Source organism: Salvelinus alpinus, chromosome 35, assembly GCF_045679555.1.
Source record: "Salvelinus alpinus chromosome 35, SLU_Salpinus.1, whole genome shotgun sequence".
NCBI classification, from domain to species: Eukaryota; Metazoa; Chordata; class Actinopteri; order Salmoniformes; family Salmonidae; genus Salvelinus; species Salvelinus alpinus.
Genome location: NC_092120.1, coordinates 6,604,305 through 6,627,524, shown reverse-complemented (window position 1 = coordinate 6,627,524; position 23,220 = coordinate 6,604,305). Strand labels below are relative to the sequence as shown.

Genomic DNA, 23,220 nt, shown 5'->3' with positions numbered 1-23,220 from the left:
GTAACCTACCACTTCCCCCCTATATTAATATATATGTATAAATGTTTTTTATATATATATATATATTAAAAAATATATATATAATTAACATTTTATAATTATTAAAACTATTTTATATATTTTTTTAATGGATGGTAAATTGTATTCTGTGTTAATTTAAACGACTTAAACCAGATATAAAGTATGTAGAAAATATAATGGAGCTATACATTTTTTTATATGATCATCTTTTGAGAACTAACAATCAGCCAAAATAAAACTAGACAGGAAAAGCCTAAAATTCAAAAAATGGCATGGCATGGGGCCCCCATTGATTTTGTTATAACGTTATAGTTACTCAGATAGCATAAGAACTTAGCTAGGAAATTAGCTTTAAAATTGCACATTTGTCTCTCAGCATTTCGATTAAGGCAGCCATCCGCACCTCTCTGATTCAGAGGGGTTGGGTTAAATGCAGAAGACAGATTTCAGTTGAATGCATTCAGTTGTACAACTGACTAGGTATCCTCTTTCCTTTGCCTTTCCCATGACAAAATGTGTAGAATTGCAGGAAATTATCTATAAAACAGCAACATGTTGTCTCTGCGGCCAAGAGGACAGCATCTAAAATTCCGCATCTACTACGACCACTACTACGACCACTACCACCACCACTATTACGATCACTAACACCACCACGACCACTACCACGACCACTACCACGACCACTACCACGACCACTACCACTACTACCACCACTACTACTACCACTACCACGACCACTACCACGGCCACTACCACTACTACGACCACGACCACTACCACTACGACCACTACTACGACACTATCACGGCCACTACCACTACTACGACCACGACCACTACACCTACGACCACTACTACGACACTACCACGACCACTACCATTACTACCACGACCACGACTACGACCACTACCACTACTACGACCACTACCATTACTATTATCACGACCACTACTATGACCACGACTACGACCACTACTACGACCACTACCACTACTACGACACTATCACGGCCTCTACCACGACCACAACCACGACCACTAACACTACTATGACCACGACCACTACCATGACCACTACCACTACTACAACCACTACCACGACCACTACCACGACCACTACCACTACTACGACCACTACTACGACCACTACCACTACTATGACCACGACCACTACCATGACCACTACCACTACTACAACCACTACCACGACCACTACCACGACCACTACCACTACTACGACCACTACTACGACCACTACCACTACTATGACCACGCCCACTACTGTGACCACTACCACGACCACTACCACGACCTCTACCACTACCACTACTATGGCCACTACCACTACTACGACCACTACCACTACTACGACCACTACCAAGACCACTACCTCTACTGCTACCACTACAACGACCACTACCATGACCACTACTATGACCACTACCACTGCTACGACCACTACCACTACTACGACCACTACTACGACCACTACCACTACTACTACCACTACTACGACCACTACCACTACTACGACCACTACCACTACTATGACCACTACCACTACTACGACCACTACCACTACTACGACCACTACCACTACTACAACCACTACCACTACTACGACCACTACCACGACCACTACCACGACCTCTACCACTACTACGACCACCACCACTACTACTACCACTACTATGACCACTACCACTACTACGACCACCTCCATGACCACTACCACTACTACGACCACTACCACTACTACTACGACCACTACGACCACTACCACTACTACTACCACTACCACTACTACGACCACTACCACTACTACTACGACCACTACGACCACTACCACTACTACTACCACGACCACTACCACGACCACTACCACTACTACGACCACGACCACTACCACTACGACACTACTACGACACTATCACGGCCACTACCACTACTACGACCACTACCAGGACCATGGACACTACCACGACCACTACCATTACTACCACGACCACGACTACGACCACTACCACTACTACGACCACTACCATTACTATTACCACGACCACTACTATGACCACGACCACTACTACGACCACTACCACTACTACGACACTATCACGGCCACTACCACGACCACAACCACGACCACTAACACTACTATGACCACGACCACTACCATGACCATTACCACTACTACAACCACTACCACGACCACTACCACGACCACTACCACTACTATGACCATTGCCACTACTACGACCACTACTACTACTACGACCACTACCACTACTACGACCACTATTACGACCACTACCACTACTATGACCACGACCACTACCACTTCCACTACTGTGACCACTACCACTACTACGACCACTACCAAGACCACTACCTCTACTGCTACCACTACAACGACCACTACCATGACCACTACTATGACCACTACCACTACTACGACCACTACCACTACTACAACCACTACCACTACTACGAACACTACCACTACTACGACCATTACCACTACCACGACCTCTACCACTACTACGACCACTACCACTACTACGACCACTACTACTACTACGACCACTACCACGACCACTACTACTACCACTACTACAACCACTACTACTACCACTACTACGACCACAACCACTACTACGACCACTACCACTACTACGACCACTACCACTACTACGACTACTACCACTACTACGACCACTACTACAACCACTACTACAACCACTACCACTACTACAACCACTACTACTACCACTACTACGACCACAACCACTACTACGACCACTACCACTACCACTACTACGACCACTACCACTACTACGACCACTGCCACTGCTACGACCACTACCACTACTACGACCACTACTACGACCACTACCACTACTACGACCACTGCTACGACCACTACCACTACTACGACCACTACCACGACCACTACCACTACTACGACCACTACCGCGACCACTACCACTACTACGACCACTACCACTACTACTACCACTACCATGACCACTACTATGAACACTGCCACGACCACTACCACTGCTACGACCACTACCACTACTACGACCACTACCACGACCACTACTATGACCACTACTATGACCACTGCCACTACTACGACCACTACTACTACCACTACTACGACCACTACCACTACTACGACCACTACCACTACTACTACTACCACTACTACGACCACTACCACTACTACGACCATGACCACTACCACTATCACGACCACTACCACTACTACGACCACTACCACTACTACTACTACCACTACTACGACCACTACCACTACTACGACCATGACCACTACCACTACCACGACCACTACCACGACCTCTACCACTACTATGACCACCACCACTACTACTGCCACTACTATGACCACTACCACTACTACGACCACTACCACTACTACGACCACTACCACTACTACTACCACTACCACTACTATGACCACTACTATGACCACTGCCACGACCACTACCACTACTACGACCACTACTACGACCACTACCACTACTACTACCACCACTACGACCACTACCACTACTACGACCACTACCACTAGTACAACCACTACCACTACTACAACCACTACCACGACCACTACTATGACCACGACCAGTACTACAACCACTACTATGACCACTACCACTACTACGACCACTACCACTACTACAACCACTACCACTACTACAACCACTACTACTACCACTACTACGACCACAACCACTACTACGACCACTACCACTACTACGACCACTACCACTACTACGACTACTACCACTACTACGACCACTACTACAACCACTACTACAACCACTACCACTACTACAACCACTACTACTACCACTACTACGACCACAACCACTACTACGACCACTACCACGACCACTACCACTACCACTACTACGACCATTACCTCTACTACGACCACTGCCACTGCTACGACCACTACCACTACTACGACCACTACTACGACCACTACCACTACTACGACCACTGCTACGACCACTACCACTACTACGACCACTACCACTACCACTACTATGACCACTACTATGACCACTGCCACGACCACTACCACTACTCCGACCACTACTACGACCACTACCACTACTACTACCACCACTACGACCACTACCACTACTACGACCACTACCACTAGTACAACCACTACCACTACTACAACCACTACCACGACCACTACTATGACCACGACCACTACTACAACCACTACTATGACCACTACCACTACTACGACCACTACCACTACTACAACCACTACCACTACTACAACCACTACTACTACCACTACTACGACCACAACCACTACTACGACCACTACCACGACCACTACCACTACTACGACCACTACCACTACTACGACTACTACCACTACTACGACCACTACTACGACCACTACTACAACCACTACCACTACTACAACCACTACTACTACCACTACTACGACCACAACCACTACTACGACCACTACCACGACCACTACCACTACCACTGCTACGACCACTACCACTACTACGACCACTGCTACGACCACTACCACTACTACGACCACTACCACTGCTACGACCACTACCACTACTACGACCACTGCTACGACCACTACCACTACTACGACCACTACTACGACCACTACCACTACTACGACCACTACCACTACTACGACCACTGCCACTGCTACGACCACTACCACTACTACGACCACTGCTACGACCACTACCACTACTACGACCACTACTACGACCACTACCACTACTACGACCACTACCACTACTACGACCACTACTACGACCACTACCACTACTACGACCACTGCTACGACCACTACCACTACTACAACCACTACCACTACTACTACCACTACCATGACCACTACTACGACCACTACCACTACTACGACCACTACTACGACCACTGCCACTACTACGACCACTACTACGACCACGCCAGCCATCCCCCAAACCTACTGATCTATATACACAAACCCAACCTGCCTCACTCACTCTTTCCTCACCTTCTGTGTACATGCATGTAAGCTACAACCACTACCACTACTACTACCACTACCATGACCACTACTACGACCACTACCACTACTACGACCACTGCTACGACCACTACCACTACTACGACCACTACTACGACCACTACCACTACTACGACCACTACCACTACTACGACCACTACTACGACCACTACCACTACTACGACCACTGCTACGACCACTACCACTACTACAACCACTACCACTACTACAACCACTACTACTACCACTACTACGACCACAACCACTACTACGACCACTACCACGACCACTACCACTACTACGACCACTACCACTACTACGACTACTACCACTACTACGACCACTACTACGACCACTACTACAACCACTACCACTACTACAACCACTACTACTACCACTACTACGACCACAACCACTACTACGACCACTACCACGACCACTACCACTACCACTGCTACGACCACTACCACTACTACGACCACTGCTACGACCACTACCACTACTACGACCACTACCACTGCTACGACCACTACCACTACTACGACCACTGCTACGACCACTACCACTACTACGACCACTACTACGACCACTACCACTACTACGACCACTACCACTACTACGACCACTGCCACTGCTACGACCACTACCACTACTACGACCACTGCTACGACCACTACCACTACTACGACCACTACTACGACCACTACCACTACTACGACCACTACCACTACTACGACCACTACTACGACCACTACCACTACTACGACCACTGCTACGACCACTACCACTACTACGACCACTACCACTACTACGACCACTACTACGACCACTGCCACTACTACGACCACTACTACGACCACGCCAGCCATCCCCCAAACCTACTGATCTATATACACAAACCCAACCTGCCTCACTCACTCTTTCCTCACCTTCTGTGTACATGCATGTAAGCACGTGCGTGCATGCGTGTGTGTGCACGCACACACACACACACACACACACACACACACACACACACACACACACACACACACACACACACACACACACACACACACACACACACACACACACACACACATACACACACTAGTCACCTAGTCCAGAGTTTGCCAAACTCGGTCCTAGGTGACTCTGAGTGCACATGATTCAAATAATCAAAACTTAATGATCAGTTGGTAGTTTGAATCAGCTGTGTAGTGCTAGGGCAAAAACCACAACGTGCACCCAGACGTGGGGGCCCCAGGACCGAGTTTGGGAAACCCTGACCTAGTCCACCCAGTGTGTTGAACAGGCTCCCATGCAGCTCATGTCAGATCATGTTGCTATGAGTTGTATTGTATGCTGAGTTCCTGTTCTACAAAATGGAACTGTCACATCTCTCTGACACTCGGAGAGATGTCGCCCCAGGCACACACACACACACACACACACACAATACTGCACACATATACACACACCGTCAGCTCCATGATTACAACCAAGGAACTGTGGTGTTTAGTTTCGTGTTGTGTCAGTCTCTCCTTCAGCCCACACAAAGAGAAGAGAATGCCACATCAGAACACACAGACCCTGGGACATGAAGCTAGATCACCACAGATACAGTTTTGTGGCTCATTGATTCATCAAATCAATCGATGTGATTCAGTTACTCAGGGATTCTTAAAATCAGTGATTCAGTAGTTCACCAACTTTATGGTTCAGTGTCTCACTGATTTAGTGATGTTCAGCTTGGATGGTTCCCTGGCTGCACCAAATTTGCTTCCCCCTGCCCTTGCCTGTCTGTCTCCGCACCTCCCCTGACCTTGGCTTCTCTCATAGATGAGCTTGTGTTTTCACTGTGATCTCCTTACTAGAACTTCAGAGGGATTCCAGAGCCATCCTGTCTAGATGGTTGCTGCTCTGGTATCTATAGATGAGTCGACCAATTAAAATCCCCCTGCGGAGATGATCTCTGACCTCCGCCCATGCCCATTAGAGGGCAGTGTGAGGCCTCCTGACCCCTGACCTGAAAGCTCATGCTCTACCTTCGCTGATTAACACACCCTGTGTTGTCCTTTATCTGCCCAACCGTGTGTGTGTGTGTGTGTGTGTGTGTGTGTGTGTGTGTGTGTGTGTGTGTGTGTGTGTGTGTGTGTGTGTGTGTGTGTGTGTGTGTGTGTGTGTGTGTGTGTGTGTGTGTGTGTGTGTGTGTGTGTGTGTGTGTGTGTGTAAGGCACTAAAAAGAAGAGCCACGGAATGGAGAGAGTTAGGGAGGCTGGTAGGGTCTAAACTGGGGGGAGTTAGGTGGATACACACTAACTACATACCTCCCATACCCTTCTCCATCTGAGGGCACAGAGGCTGCGGCCGGCTCCACCGGCTCCTCCGGGTGGGAGTCCGAGGAGAGGACACAGACTGGTGTTATGCCAGCTGGATCCAGGGAGGTAGGGGTGCACGGAGCAGGACAGGAGGACCATTCAGAACTACCTACCACCCACTGTCAAGTTCCACCTATGCCGGAACACACACACACACACACACACACACACACACACACACACACACACACACACACACACACACACACACACACACACACACACACACACACACACACACACACACACACACACACACACACACACACACACAACAACAACAACAACAACAACGGCCTTCTACCATCTTCATGGTTCTTTTGCTGCATAACAGAATCTTTATGACCCTGAACTTAAAATACTTAAAGGGGAAGGTAGGGGGGAGACAGGGGGTGCATCCTTTGTTAGGTACGAGGATAGTTCAAGCTGCATGTCTAAGACAGAAGACGCTAAAAGCAGCTAATTATTGACTCTTCTAGAATGGTCACAAGCATGCCTGTTTAAAGCACCAGCACACAGCAGCCCAAAACACCACTCAACCCCCTTCAGAACTCCCCTTCACCCAGGGGAGATATGGGCTTGTAAAAGAGGAGAAGGGCTACCAGGTCAAGTAAAGTGGGCTATAGAGTGGGCTTCCAGGTAGTCTATGACAATAATCTGTTGGTCAAGTCAATGGGCTGTTAGAAGGAGCAACGAAACCAGAAGGTGAGCAGAGACAGCAAAGCTCCAGCAGGACGCTAAAGACCAGAGTAGGTGAGAATGATAGTGAAGGATTGTAGGGGATTACACATCTCAACCTCAGGGCAGATCAGCAGACTGGACGGCTGGGAAGCGCACTGGACGGGAAATGACATGGGCAGCAAGTGGTTTTGGTCGCCGTGACGCCTAAGATATTTTCGCCACCATGAATTGTAATGTTTTACTTTCCTTTTAAGACCTTTATTTATTTTGCACCATCATTCTCATTCAAATACTCATCATGCTCACACCTTTGGACCAGAGAGAATGGAACACCTTTAATGCCAGCACGACTAGAGATATTTGCGTCTAAGTAAGTGTTGTCTTTGCCACGTCTCCCTCAATAAAGAGGCCCTGTTCTCACAAACGTAGAGTCTAAATCTGCCCTCACGACACACAGTTAGGCAGTCATCTCCCAGCTTTTCCCAAGGAACTTGATTCGGCATGATGAGAGTAGTGTAGTGTGTGTGTGGACTAGAGCATCTGGCTGAGGTGAGACTGGAGGGGATGTGGTTTTCTGTGAGAACAGAAGTGTAATTGTTGTGTCCTTAGCCCAACCAATCCCAACCCACCTTACAACATCAGCCTCTCCAATTAATCTTCTGCCGTTATAGAACACAAACATGGATTGGAGGAGACGTTAGTGATCTGAAAACTGCTGTGGTTTGAATGCTGTCTGTCTTAGATGGTGGATAGTTTGTGAAGCTAAAACACCCTACCCTGTCCCCGTGTCCACACTCTACATCTGATAAATGTGATTGAGGTAAGGGAGGACATTGCTGTGAGTAACAATTTCCTCCAAATTAACACTTATAGGCCCTATTGGACACATGTTGTTGTGCTGGGGAAATAAGTATTAGAAAGGATTCAACTAAATGAACATTAATTCACATGCTTTTTGAGAACTTTTACAGCTTTTCTAAGGAAGAGTGGGTTATGGGTATTATGAATGTTTTCAGCACATGTGAAATGTGGTCCATTCTCTTTTGCTGTGATGGCATCTGATCTGTGCATTTCTCACGTAGCTCTTGTGATTGTCTTCATAGGTTGCTAGTGTTTATAGTACAGTAATAGACAGACTTATACATAATTAATGAAAGGTGTTGGAGAAGTGGACAGATAGCTCTTAGAATCAACCTTGAGGTATTAAAGAACGTTTTCACTAGAAAACAGCCCAGGCCTGTGTGTTTTCTGTCTCTGAGGCATTTATTATTTATATTAGGGGGGACATAGTCTTCATTCTTCTGGAACTCTGTCATTACTGTCAGCACAGTCTTCTTCTGACATTCATTCATCTTATCTTCTCACAAGGCTCCCTGCCTTTTCTCTCTCTCTCTCTCTCTCTCTCTCTCTCTCTCTCTCTCTCTCTCTCTCTCTCTCTCTCTCTCTCTCTCTCTCTCTCTCTCTCTCTCTCTCTCTCTCTCTCTCTAAAAAGACAGGAATGTGAAGAAGTGTTCATCCCCCATTCCATCCATCACTCTTTTCTTCGTTCCTGAGGGAAATGAAAGGGAAAATAGGGTTATTAAATTATGATTATTCAAGGGACAGTTTTGCACCTTTTCCTGATGCAGAGATGTTTATCTTGTTGTTGTAACGATTGCCTTTCTGACCTTGATATTGTCAGTTTATCCCTCTGAAGTACAGGCAGGATAGGCATGTCATATGGCACTTATTACAAAGGAATGTTACATTCCATTCAAATCAGTTCAATGTAATTCAATTAAATGTTGTACATGATAAGACCGTTAGTTCCGAGTTTTGTCAGGAAGCTTGGCCAGTTTCATAATGCTACTGCATGCGTAGGTTCAAAGCCTTGATAGAAGTACAGTACAGGATGTCTCATTGTTTGGCTCTATCCATGTCCTTAAGAGGATCAGACCCTTCAGATGGCTGCTGTGGGCTTTCAGGAGCTCTACTGTGATTTAGTGTCTATTGTTGTTACCCCTGAGAGGGTCCCACATGGCATTAGGTGTTTTTAGGATAATGTGGGTTCTGGGTTTATCACGGATTTAGAGTTAAAGTACCAGAGAGGAGGAATCAGTGGAAAGTCTTATTTTTCCTTATTTTCCCTGGGGGGAGGGGTCACTAGGGTCATGTTCAGTAGGGGAGAAACCCTTAACTCAGGGAAACGGGAAGGTACTACCTGAACTTCAGTGTTCTTATTGGACAAAACTACCTGAACTGTCAATAAGAACACACATGTCCGTTTTCCATTGCAAAAGGTTTCGCTACAGTGTGCCCTAGCTGTTTGTCTGAATTCTGCTGCCTCCTCAATGCCATGTTCAGGTCACCACTGGTATCATTGCAACCGGTGCTCTGCTCTTCTCTCCATCCCAGGCCTGTTGTGTTAAGACCCCCATTCCCTCAGCCAGCCATTTTCTGACAATGAGACCTGTGAATAAAACATATTAATTCCTAATTGGTTAGTGATTCTTTTAGCAGTTAGTGATTGTTTTAGCACCATCTCTCTACTCGCCTTTCGCCATTTTTGATTAGTCTAACATGTGTAGCTAATAGCTCTGTGGCAGACAGGAGTTGAAGAAGGCTACCATTCACTAGTGTTAACCCCTCCCTCCCCCCTCCCTCCTTCACCTCCTCCCTGAACATGTGTGGAATGTCTCCCCTTCCTGTGGGATGGGCTGTAGGAATGGAGGGAGGGGAGGGGAGAAGGGGGTATATTATGGGGGATTCAGACAGAAAGACAGACAGGAAGTGCTCTCGGTGTGTGGAGCGATCTTGGAGAGAACAGACAGAAAGCAGGAAAGAAGAAGAGCTAGCGCTGCCTCTGGGCCTGAGGCCTGGGTCTCTCTCTCTGTCTCTCTCTCTCTTTGCCACGTGAAGCAAACCATTAGAGAACTCTGTTTTAGTCAGTTACGCTCTGTTTAGTCATTGTATTCAATCACACCATTTTCTCCTCATGTGCTAGTGATTGTCTCAGCGATGCCCCAGATGTATTCCCTGTAGTTCCCAGTGCAGCAGAAAGCTGCCCAACCAGGCCAGTCTCTCTGAAGCAGATTAAATCAAGAGGCTGCTACAGTATTAGACTCAGTGTTTATTTGAGTTGGTGTCTGGGAATTAGCAAGACTTAATGGATTCTGTCTGACGTTCTGGAGCCTTTGAACTGAAATAAGTTACCACAGCGCTTAGGAGAGATGTATAGGGCTCATTAGCCTGGTCCCAGATCAGTTTGTGCGGTCGAGAAGATCTGAGACCAGGCTAGGATTTCATATGGAGTTCACACATCTCTCCGAATACTCCCAGATGCCTCCCGTGTGATCTGCTGCAATTTGGTAAAAGTACTCTTTGGTCTAATCATGGTCAGACAGTTTGATCTCATGGTTGGGCCCAGCCCAAATTGTTCAGTGTTGTTTCAGTTAAGTTTATACTCTAAAAGCCCATCTCTCTGTTCTTCGTCCCAGGCAGAAGGCTACGGGGGAAAGCATTTTACTACGTCGGTGGGAAGGTGTTCTGTGAAGAGGACTTTCTGGTAAGTAGTCCGTCTGGATACTGTATCTCGAACCCTGCATAGTTTAGCAGTATGTGAATAGGGTATTATCTATATTTCTGACAGCAGATATGTGTCTTCCACCGTGTGCTACCGTGACTATATGTGACCGTGACCTCTGGACTCCAGATTATAGTTTAAATTTAATTTCTTCACCTCGTGGCCCAGGTTCAAGTTTCTAAGAGATTCTGGATCAGTTTACTCCTGTAGGGGCATTAGGGAGGGGGTCGGGTAACTGGAGCTTGTACTTATCCATGTTTTAGAGGCATACGCCCCTGGGCATTGCACAGTGACACCTTGTATAGAGAAGGACAAGCAGGAGGATCCATGTTTACCTCTGCTGCCCTGTCACAACAACACGCTCCATTACATTACAGTTTGTCCTACTGTCTTTGTGCTGCTAATGAGTCTAACTTATCTCGCCTGGTATTAGAGGACTATTTCTGGACATGGTTGTATTTATCCCTAATTAAACATTAAGTTGATGTGGGAGAATTCCCCCATGTATCATATGAGGTGGACTGGGCTCATATGAGAAGAAGACTAGGAGTCAGTCTAAGATGCAAGCAGTTTCCTATGAGATGATGTAGCAGCCGTAACCTCACTGTCCTCCCCTCTCCTCTGCCTGTTTCAGTATTCTGGATTCCAGCAATCTGCAGACAAGTGTAACGCTTGCGGACATCTGATCATGGATATGGTGAGTGTTTCTGCTGCCTCTGTGTGTGTGTGTGTGTGTGTGTGTGTGTGTGTGTGTGTGTGTGTGTGTGTGTGTGTGTGTGTGTGTGTGTGTGTGTGTGTGTGTGTGTGTGTGTGTGTGTGTGTGTGTGTGTGTGTGTGTGTGTGTGTGTGTGTGTGTGTGTGTGTGTGTGTGTGCCCTCCATCAGTGTGTTGGGCAGCAGAAACATGGAGTCACTCCTCCTTCAGAGAACTACCTGTGGGCACATCTGGAGAAAGCTTAGGAGGAAGTGGGGGTTTCAGGACATGCGCACACACACACACACACACACACACACACACACACACACACACACACACACACACACACACACACACACACACACACACACACACACACACACACACACACACACACACACTAGGGTAAAACCAGGACACATAGAGAGAATATAAAACCCAAGTTCAGTAGTCATCAGCAGGTGTAGTAACACATGAAGGATTTACCATGACATGGCTTTACACATGTTAATCATACAGAGCTGTAGCAGGGGGGGGAGTTTTCAGTTTTCCTATTATCACTGTCTCTCTCTCCAACACACTGCTTCCCTCAGCTACTAACTCACTGTAAGACAATCAACTCTATGCTCCATGGATGAGTGATCAGCAATCCACTACTGTTCGATATGATAACGCATTCTCTCTCTTTCACTCTTTCACCATTCTCTTGCTCTCTCGATCCCCTTTTCTCTCTGTTTCTTTCTCTGTCGCCCCTTCTCTCTCTCTCTCTCTCTCTCTCTCTCTCTCTCTCTCTCTCTCTCTCTCTCTCTCTCTGTCTCTCTCTCCCTCACCCATTCTCTCTGTTTCTCTCCTTCTCCACCCCCTTCTCTCTCTCTCTCCCTCTCCCCTTCTCTCTTTCTGTCTCTCTCCCTCTCCACCCTCTCTCTCTCTTTCTCTCTCCCCTTCTCTTTTCTCTCTCTCTTTCTATCTCTCCCCCTCCACCTCTATAGATCCTGCAGGCCCTTGGGAAGTCCTACCACCCTGGCTGTTTCCGTTGCGTCATCTGTAACGACAGTCTGGACGGAGTGCCCTTCACTGTGGACACAGAGAACAAGATTTACTGTGTCAAAGACTACCACAGGTATGTGGGTACAACCGTTATGAACACTGCAAAACATAAACATATTAGTTTAACTGGCGCTAACAATACGGCCAGAAGTCATGTTGCTATAACAGAAGTCAGCGGCAGTTCCATTTGGACATAGCAGGATCAGGTTTTTGCCACGTGGAGAGGAAGGGGGAGAGAGATGTTAGGTAGGAAGAGCTGAGTCTCCTGTGGAAGAGCAAAAGGAGTAGCAGCATGGGGTCACCTCAGCCAAGCACAACAAACACACTGAATCAAGAATCTGGTCACAATGGAATCCACAGCAGCCGGCCAGGCCAGACCAGGGCAACCGCCCAGTATACTGACAGAACCATGTGGAAACTAAGAGCCATGGGCCTTATGTTAGAGCAATCAGAGCTCACTGTACTGAAGCCACCAGATGTCTTTTCCCGCCTATTCATGGTGAATCGTCACTAGCATTCATTCTCTAGCATACTGTTGCTTTGATTAAAGGGATAGTTCACCCAAATTACAAAATGACACATTGGTTTCCTTAATCTACAGGCAGTCTATGGACAAGGAATGACATCAGTCAATGCTTTTGTTTAGTTTCCCTGGCACTGCTTCCACATGCTAACATTTTAGCATTCGTGGCACCAATCCCATTGAAGTCATGAAACCGTATATTTGCATTTTTCGTGCATCATGTCCGAATCATCATTTGGCTCCCGAGTGGCGCAGCGGTCTAAGGTACTGCATCTCAGGTCTAGAGGCATCACTACAGACCCTGGTTCGATTCCAGACTGATCACAACCGGCCGTGATTGGGAGTCCCGTAGTGTCGTCCGGGTTTGGCCGGGGTAGGCCGTCATTGTAAATATTAATGTGTTCTTAACTGACATGTCTAGTTAAATAAAGGTTAAATAAAAATTAAAAATTAAAATTAAAAATGACTACATTTTAGCGACTTACAAGAGAAATTTGGTTTAAGTGCCTTGCTCAAGGTCGCACCACCAGAATTTTCACCTAGTCGGCTCTGGGATTCAAACCAGCATCCTCAACAAAGTCACTTATAGATGCTTTGAACATGATGCCCAAAAATGCTAATATTGGTCCCATGACTTGAATGGTATTTGTGCCACAAATGCTAAAACGTTAGCATGTGGAAACAGTGCCAATGAAACTAAACCAAAGCATGGATTGCTGTTATACCATGTCCATAGACTGCTTACAGGATAAGGAAACTATGTGTAATTTTGTAATTTGGGTGAACTATCCTTTTAACGCAATTCAAAGTCAGTGGTGTTACACTGGGCTATTAACACTATAAATCTCATATAAATACTGCACAGAGTCCAGGATAAACAGGAATTTATTACGGATACCCTATTACGCATATATCTAGGACAAGAAATGTGTGTGGTTTCTCAATCAGACCTAGTCATGCCCACTACACTGAGAGGACCTTTGTTTTACAGACTCAGACATTCAGGTGCCAGCCAGCTGCACACGGTGTGTGTGTCTGTTTGTGTGGGGAAAGAATGAATGTATTTTTCTGGATTGGTTGAATCACGTGTGAGGCTGAGCCAGCACATCTGCAGACCTGGAGACTCACCACCTCTCCTTAGCAGTCTCAACGCTCTCATACACACACACACACACACACTGAAGGGGAGAGAAAGGGCAAAGGAGGAGAGAAGGGGCAAAGGGGGGACTGGTGAAAGAAAGTGTCACGCCCTGACCTTAGAGATCCTTTTAATTCTCTATTTGGTTAGGTCAGGGTGTGACTAGGGTGAGCAATCTATGTTTTCTATTTCTTTGTTGGCCTGGTATGGTTCCCAATCAGAGGCAGCTGTCTATCGTTGTCTCTGATTGGGGATCATATTTAGGCAGCCTTTTCCAACCTGTTGTTTGTGGGATCTTGTTTTTGTGTAGCTGCCTGTGAGCAGCCCAGAACGTCACGTTTCGTTTTTCTTTTGTATTGTTTTTGGTGAGTTTCATATTTATTAAACATGTGGAACTCTAAGTACGCGGCGCCTTGGTCCGACCATTCTTACAACAACGAGCATGACAGAAGATCCCACCACCCACGGACCAAACAGCGTGCCCAGGAGGAGCAGGGATCCTGGGCCTGGGAGGAAAGCCAGGAGTGGAGGACATCCTGGACGTGGGATGAAATCATGGCAGGAGACAGAAGCCTGCCATGGAAGCAGGTGGAGGCAGCGAGGGAGCAACAACGACGACACCGGGGTTCGCGGCCACAACGGAACCTGAGAGGCAGCCTCAAAAAGAAAATTGAGGGGTGGCACACGGGGTGGTCGGCGGCGCCGAGGTGTGAACCAGAGCCAGTCTGGGAGAGGAAGTTGAACTTGGAGCGGAGTGAAGGGAGTGAATCAGAGACAGTTAAGGAGTTGATGGGGAAATTGGAGGCGAGAGTTATGAGAGAGCTGTTGTGTTGGTGCATGAGGCACGACATTCGCCCTAAGGAGCGTGTCCTCAGTTTAATGCCACCTGAGTCAGCTCTCCGTACTCGTCCTGAGGAGCGTGCTAGCCGTCTGGTGAAGACTGTGCCTGCCCCACGCACCAGGTCTCCAGTACTCCTCCCCAACCCTGCACGTCCTGTGCCAGCTCTCCGCACTCGCTTTGAGGAGCGTGTTATCGTTCCGGTACAATGTGTGCCGGTTCTACGCACAGTGTCTCCAGTGCGCCTCCACAGCCCGGTACGTCCTGTGCCAGCTCCCCACACTTGCCGTGCGAAGGTTGTCATCTGTCCAGGACACGTTGTGCCAGCTCTACGCTCCGGACCTCCAGTGCGCCTCCACAGCCCGGTACGTCCTGTGCTGGCTCTACGCTCCAGGCCTCCTGTGCGTCTCCCCAGCCCTGTACGTCCTGTGCAGGCTCCATGCACCAGGCCTCCTGCGACGGTCTGCAGTCCAGAGACTCCAGCGAGGGTCTGCAGTCCGGAGTCTCCTGCGACGGTTCCCAGGCCGGTTGTCTCTGATTGGGGATCATATTTAGGCAGCCTTTCCCACCTGTTGATTGTGGGATCTTGTTTTTGTGTAGCTGCCTGTGAGCAGCCCAGAACGTCACGTTTAGTTTTTCTTCTGTATTGTTTTTGGTGAGTTTCATATTTATTAAACATGTGGAACTCTAAGTACGCTGCGCCTTGGTCCGACCATTCTTACAACAACGAGCGTGACAGAGAGGAAGAAGGGTTAGAAGTATTAACCAGAAAAAAGAATAACATATACAAGTGCTGTATCTATATCAAGCCTGGTGGTCTTTCTGTAGGGAACCAATATAAACCAGACGTATATTTTCAGTCTGAAACTGTTATTATTTCTATCAATTGATTTATCTTCTTGTTCTCTCGTTTTCTCAGGGTCTTGGCCCCCAAATGTGCAGCATGTAACCAGCCCATTCTGCCTTCAGAGGTAAGCTCTCTTTGAACACAACATCTTCAAGTAATAGCCTAAGGACTTACACGTATACAACCATAAAATAGGTGTTTTTCTGATCATCTTCATGTCATGTATGATAAAAATACCAAATTGATCGGTTGACTAATAGTATAATTAACAGGGCCCGGAATGGTTCCTGTCTGCAAAGTGATTTCAACAGGAAGAACTCCTGTCCGTAGTAATGATGAATGATAATCAAAATGTTCAGGCATATATTATGGTTTACGATGCAAACACTTCCACTCCCATCCCATGTCGATATAGACAGTCACATTGCAACCCCTGACCTGATTCCCTCAGGGTAAAGATTGATAACCAACTCCAGTGTTGAACCTGAGACAGGAGCCAGATGTGAGGAGAGAGTTTCTCTGGCATAGCAAACGATCAAGTATCCTACTGAGGCAGTAGCAAAATATCAAGAATCCTACTGAGGCAGAAGGAAACGATCAAGTATCCTACTGTGGCAGAAGCAAACGATCAAGTATCCTACTGTGGCAGAAGCAAACGATCAAGTATCCTACTGTGGCAGAAGCAAACGATCAAGTATCCTACTGTGGCAGAAGCAAACGATCAAGTATCCTACTGAGGCAGAAGCAAACGATCAAGTATCCTACTGAGGCAATAGCAAACGATCAAGTATGCTAATATCCTAGGTCAGGCTCTAGTGCAGGAGAAGGAGGAAGGGGTGTGCTGTGTTTTAACATGTTGCACATGAACAGGTATCCCTTTAAGCAATTGTTTGGATGTAGAGGGACTTGAAAGGGATCTCAGGCATGATGATCAGCTTTCCCTCTTTAAACATTTGGAACTCGTCTCTGAAGTCTCGCTCTGTAATGAACACGATGGGAGATAGAGAGCTGGTTTCAAGCGCAGGGCGCAGCAGTTGTGTATTTGTAAAAGACCACAGGAGGAGGCAGGTAGCTGGGTCCAGGAGCAGGCAGAAGGTCATACACAGGGGGTCCAAAAAGACAACAGTACACGCAGGGAAAAGGCTAGTAACGTCGTCCGGGAGATCAGGCAATAGGTTGACAACAGGAAATCCAATAGGCTAAAGTACAGGCAGGGAATAGGCAAAAACTATCATACATGGGAGGATTAAATTACAGGGAAACCCAGCGCTCCGAATAGAGGTGTGTCACAAAACAAACAATACCTCACCAAACAATGGGGTGCAAAGAACTGAACTAAATAGTGTGTGATAATGACATACAGGTGTGTGAACAGGTGATCAGAATTCAGGTGATTGAGATCTGGAGAGTGAGCTGCGTTCAGGGGATCTATGTGTTTGAGAGTGTGAGCTGGAAAGTGGGCTGGAAAGTGAGCTGCGTTCAGGGGATCTATGTGTTTGAGAGTGTGAGCTGGAAAGTGGGCTGGAAAGTGAGCTGCGTTCAGGGGATCTACGTGTTTGAGAGTGTGAGTTGGAAGCAGACGTTACACGCTCTCTCCTGAGCCAAGCAAGCTACACTCAGGATTCAGGAAGACATCAATTTTCACAGCAATTTACTCAGTCTAAGGTCTGGGCTGAAACAATAAACCAACCTTATAACAGACCTGGGAACATCTCTTGTTGTAATGGCTGCCATAGTTACACGCAGGTCAGCAGACATCCCCCCCAAACATTTTATTTATTTATTTAGTGGTTGATTGAGCTGGCGCAATGGAACCACTGGAATAGTCCCAAAAGAGCAAACCCAGACGATCTGGCACTCCATTCAGGCTCAATCAAACTATCAAAGTATCTGAAAGAGCACTATTTGAACCAGAAGCCCTACTAGGACACTATCCATTGAGGTGTAGATTCAGGGCTGGGCTTCTATTGGAGACCTCTGTGTGTAGGATTACGTGGGGTGGTTTTGGGAGGGGTGTTGTTTGCATTTTTTGGTGTGTGGTTCAGATGCAGGCACTACACCCTAATGCCTCACTCAGTGCATGACTGTTACCCTAAACATTATCCCTCCCTCTTAAAAAAATGTCCAAAATTAGAGTTGACTCTACAGGAATGTTGCCCCTCCTCACTGAGGCTATAAGGGTAGAATTCAGAGCAGCGGGGTAGTTTGTTTTGCACGTGCATGTACTTTGTTATGAAAAAGGCCAGATAAATTCATGCCTACTAGCAGATGGTTTGTAGAAGTGACCACAGTGCAGTACAAGGGGGAGAGTTTAGAATAGGTTTATTTAATGTGTATAACTGGTTTTAAATGAGTTGATAGATAGCTGAAAATCTTCCATGTACCCTCCTGCTGATTGTGTCTGGCTGATATAGAATATAAGAAGTCAGTTAGCCGAATAGTTAATTCTATCATAATGTCAATTCTGACAAGCCTTACTTCATTATCACATAACAATGGTATATAACCACATGTCCATGATGAATAGCTTGTGTGATGATGGTAATAATTGGTGAAAGTCTGATATATACGGAACATTCCAGCTGTAGTACCTGCCCTCTGAAGCTGTCACAGGCTGAACCCAGACTGTCTGTCAAATGCTGCCTGTTGGTTTAGCCTTGGTCTTTGACACCTGGCTGTTTTCTCAGGTGAAGGTTCACAGTACTGTTCAGAATGCTGGTGTTGGCCAAAGGACAAGTTTCTACACAACTACCATCTTGCCAATCTTGGCCTATTTCAAATGCTGTAGTTTGTAAAGGTTGGATGTAAAAGGACATCTATGGATGTCAAGACAAAGCCTAATTAGCTTGCCTGCTGGTTGATATATCATCAGTAATTAGCTTACTGTACCTAAAAATAATCAGGCTAAATGAAAAAGCAATGGACAGAGGCATATATTGCAAAGGGATATTTTTATCGATGGACACTCAGCATTAAAAAACGAATGTACTGTAGGCTATCTAACGATCTCAGCATCTCAATACTGTAGGTCGTTATCAATGAAACGTCACAATAAGGTGCAGAGCGTTTGATTTGTCTGTTGGGGGGCAAGGAGGGTAGCCTCATGATATCTCTCAATATTGTCCACCATTAATTGTATATTTGAGTGATCTAAAATATAAGTGAATTATACCTTACAAGAATGAGAGGTTTAGGTTAATTTCCCATCCTTTGTGGGCTCTGCTTGTCAAGCAGCAGAAGGGCACATTTGCTGATGTAAGCCTATTGTTAGCTGATAATGTTTACTTTGCAAGCTACCGGTAGAAACATTGTACAGTTGGCTAAACATAGTGCTAAGTAGACAAAATGTACTTTTTTCTCCAACCAACGTAGGCCTACCTAGTGAAGTTAGCCAACATTAACTCTTTTCAACAGCTAGCTACAGGCCAAATGGATCGGCTACCCTCACAAATCTGAAAATACATGATCAATTGATGTTTCTTTATCATGAAAAACATGCAGTTACTTGCTGTATAACTTTGATAGAGCTAAATGTGGAATAATCTGAAATGTGTAGTTCTGACTATACTCTTCAAGGTGATGATATTAAAACCAAATAGTTCTAACATTTATTTAACAATCCCTTAAAAACACCATGTACAGTAGTTGTCAATGCTTTTAGTGGAGCTGGGTGGCTCCTTGCCCCCCAGCAGGCGAATCAAAATGTTCTCAACTAGCCTACCTGGTTAAATAAAGGTGAAATAAAAATACCCAAAATTAAAAATCAAACGCTCTGAACCTTATTGTGACGCTTTACTGATAACGACCTATGGAATCCCATTTGAATAGGATGTCTTTGGTTACAGGACTCTGATTGGCTGGTGCATTTCCCACTGTCACCTGCACCTGCAGAAGATGAAAAGTGCTCTGAATTGAATGCACTCTGTTACTGCCAACATCTACTTACGGTTTTGTCCATAAAACAAACAAACAAAACAACTTTGGTGATGACTACTGATGAAAAATGTACATACTATGACTGTGATAAGTGGTTGTCTCAGCCATAGAATCATTTAATAGGATCTCTATGGTCTCAACTATCTTAAGATGCACTAACTGTCAATCGCTCTGGATCAGAGGCTGCTAAATGTCAAAAAAAATTAAATATCATTTTAAAAGTCCACTGAACAGAACCACCTGTCACATGTTTCTCCCACACCTGACATTGGCCGCAGGAAAAATTGGAGAGTTGTCCTGGCCATGCACGCCATGTTTAACTGTTTTAAATGAACCGATCCAGCCTATACTGATAGCTACTCTAGTTCAGTGGACACTGAAAAGGCTGTCTGTTTGTCTCCACAGGGCTCTGATGAAACCATCCGAGTGGTATCCATGGATAAAGACTACCACGTGGAGTGCTATCACTGTGAAGTGGGTAAACATTAAGATACAAATTCCCTTTTCTATTTCCTTGTTGTTTTCCCTATATCCTTGTAGACACTGGATGTTCTGTGTTGTTGGTGACAAGACTAAATGTTAAAGCTGTCATCTTAGTAAGTATATCCACTATAAAATGCCTCATTATTTCTCCACATGAATATGCTTAAATACCAGGGGGTAGATCCTATACCATATGTCAGCCTTCTCATCATATCAAGAACTCCATATTTCAGTCATCATTTAGTCTTTTAAAATAAACGTTAGAGAGATTTGGTTATGGGTTCTGAGATTAGTCCTCATAAAGTAAACAGAATTTTAAAGGAAAATCAAAGTGTCAGGAGAATAGTCTCACTTCGTATGGTCACATATTCTGGAAAGCTATTTACTGCACACAGATCATAGACAAGGTGGTCCCAGTGCTTAATTACAGTCTTGGTAGTAATTGCGAGCTAGAAAGAGGAGCTCAAGCACATGTTAATTTGCTTCGCTCGTCAACTGTCTGATTCTCCTCAAGTGCCTCTTCTCCTGACTCCCGCCTCAACAGCATTTGATTGACATATGGAGTTCTGAGAGCAATTGAAAACAAACAGCAGTGAGCCGTGTGGAGACGAGAGCTTTTGAGGATCTGTCTCTCTGAATAGCTCCACTGTGGAAGCCAGTTAAACAATTAATAAGAGTGGATGGAGAACAAGAGGATACTCACTGCCCTTCTCATACAGTGTTTAGTCTGTCAAGCCTGCTGGGCAATTCAAGGGGATTTAAGAATCCCTTCAAGTTATTTCGCCTTTGACAAGGTTTTGTTCTCAAAGATGTTTACATTGGAGGATAGAATGGCCCACAATTCACCTTGCTGGCATAGATAGCTATACCTCTGGGATATAGACAAATGTGTATTTTAAACCAGTGTTTTGAATGCAAATTTTGCAGTTCAGATCCCATAGAATCGGATAGATGAAGATGGAATCACAATCACCTTTTGGGGTAATGTTCAAGTGTTATTAGATTTATTTTATAGGCTTTTCCTATTTATCTTCCTCATCCCTCTGTGTTGGTCTGTAGGACTGTCAGATGGAGCTGAACGACGAGGAGGGGCACCGCTGCTACCCGCTGGACGGCCACCTCCTCTGCCACGCCTGCCACCTGAAGCACATCGAGCCGGGCTGCGCCTCGCCCACCGCTGCCTCCTACCAGCACCAGTTCTAGTTTTAGGATCTAGTGCATGGTGCCACCAGGTGGCCCTCTGAACTAACTGCCAATAACCAACCATAACCAATCTGCCCAAAAAATCTGTCTATAATGGTTTGGATGATAAAGTATGCCTTTACTGTACATGCCTGATGTAAGTGAGGTCTCTGTAAGCGTTAATTGTGCGATTTGTTGATTGATTGATTGCGTGTGTGGGAGTGTGCTTGTAAATGACCTGTTATTATTTTTTATGTAAAAATCTATTTCTCTATTGAAAACATTGTTTATTAGTTGTAAAGTGTTGAACTTTCATCTGACACGAATGTTAATAATCTGGAAATAACAAACTTTTCATTTTAAATATATATATATTTAAATGCCAAAGCACAGTTATATTTTAATGACTGATACCAAGACAATTAAGCATGGAATTATAACAATACAATTCATAGTCTCAATTAGGTGCATTGTGTGTAAATAAATATACATTTCATGTGCTTGTGTAAATATCCTGATCTTCATTTTCCCCTTTGTGTGCCACCAATTTCAGTTGCTCAGTTTGAATCAATGTATTTGTAGATACTGATACAGTAGAAATAGTTTGCATGGCTTAATAGAGAAATTGCTCAGTTTTGTTGTATGTCTCTGTGTGTGGTTTATGGTGTTTCCATTACATTTTATACTAGAAATACATGCATTGCTAATTTTAGCTAATATGTAGGCAGTGTCTAGAAAGTCAAAGTTAGCAATTTAATACACATACTGCACATGGTCCTTTATTATTCCATGTCAGTGGGAATCATGTTGTATTAGTATTACATTTC

General features: G+C 45.6%; 1 protein-coding gene across 1 annotated transcript in view; it reads left to right on the top strand.

Annotated features, from left to right (window-relative positions):
• Positions 1-23,168, top strand: part of LOC139564258 (Wilms tumor protein 1-interacting protein-like) — a 53,537-nt gene extending 30,369 nt beyond the window's left edge. Inside the window, exons 3-8 of the mRNA XM_071383632.1 lie at positions 11,618-11,685; positions 12,338-12,400; positions 13,389-13,519; positions 16,865-16,916; positions 21,134-21,202; positions 22,271-23,168. Of these exons, the coding sequence (XP_071239733.1) occupies positions 11,618-11,685; positions 12,338-12,400; positions 13,389-13,519; positions 16,865-16,916; positions 21,134-21,202; positions 22,271-22,414 (527 nt within the window). The 3' untranslated portion in view covers positions 22,415-23,168. The remainder of the gene's footprint in view (positions 1-11,617; positions 11,686-12,337; positions 12,401-13,388; positions 13,520-16,864; positions 16,917-21,133; positions 21,203-22,270) is intronic.
• The last annotated feature ends 52 nt before the right edge of the window (positions 23,169-23,220 follow it).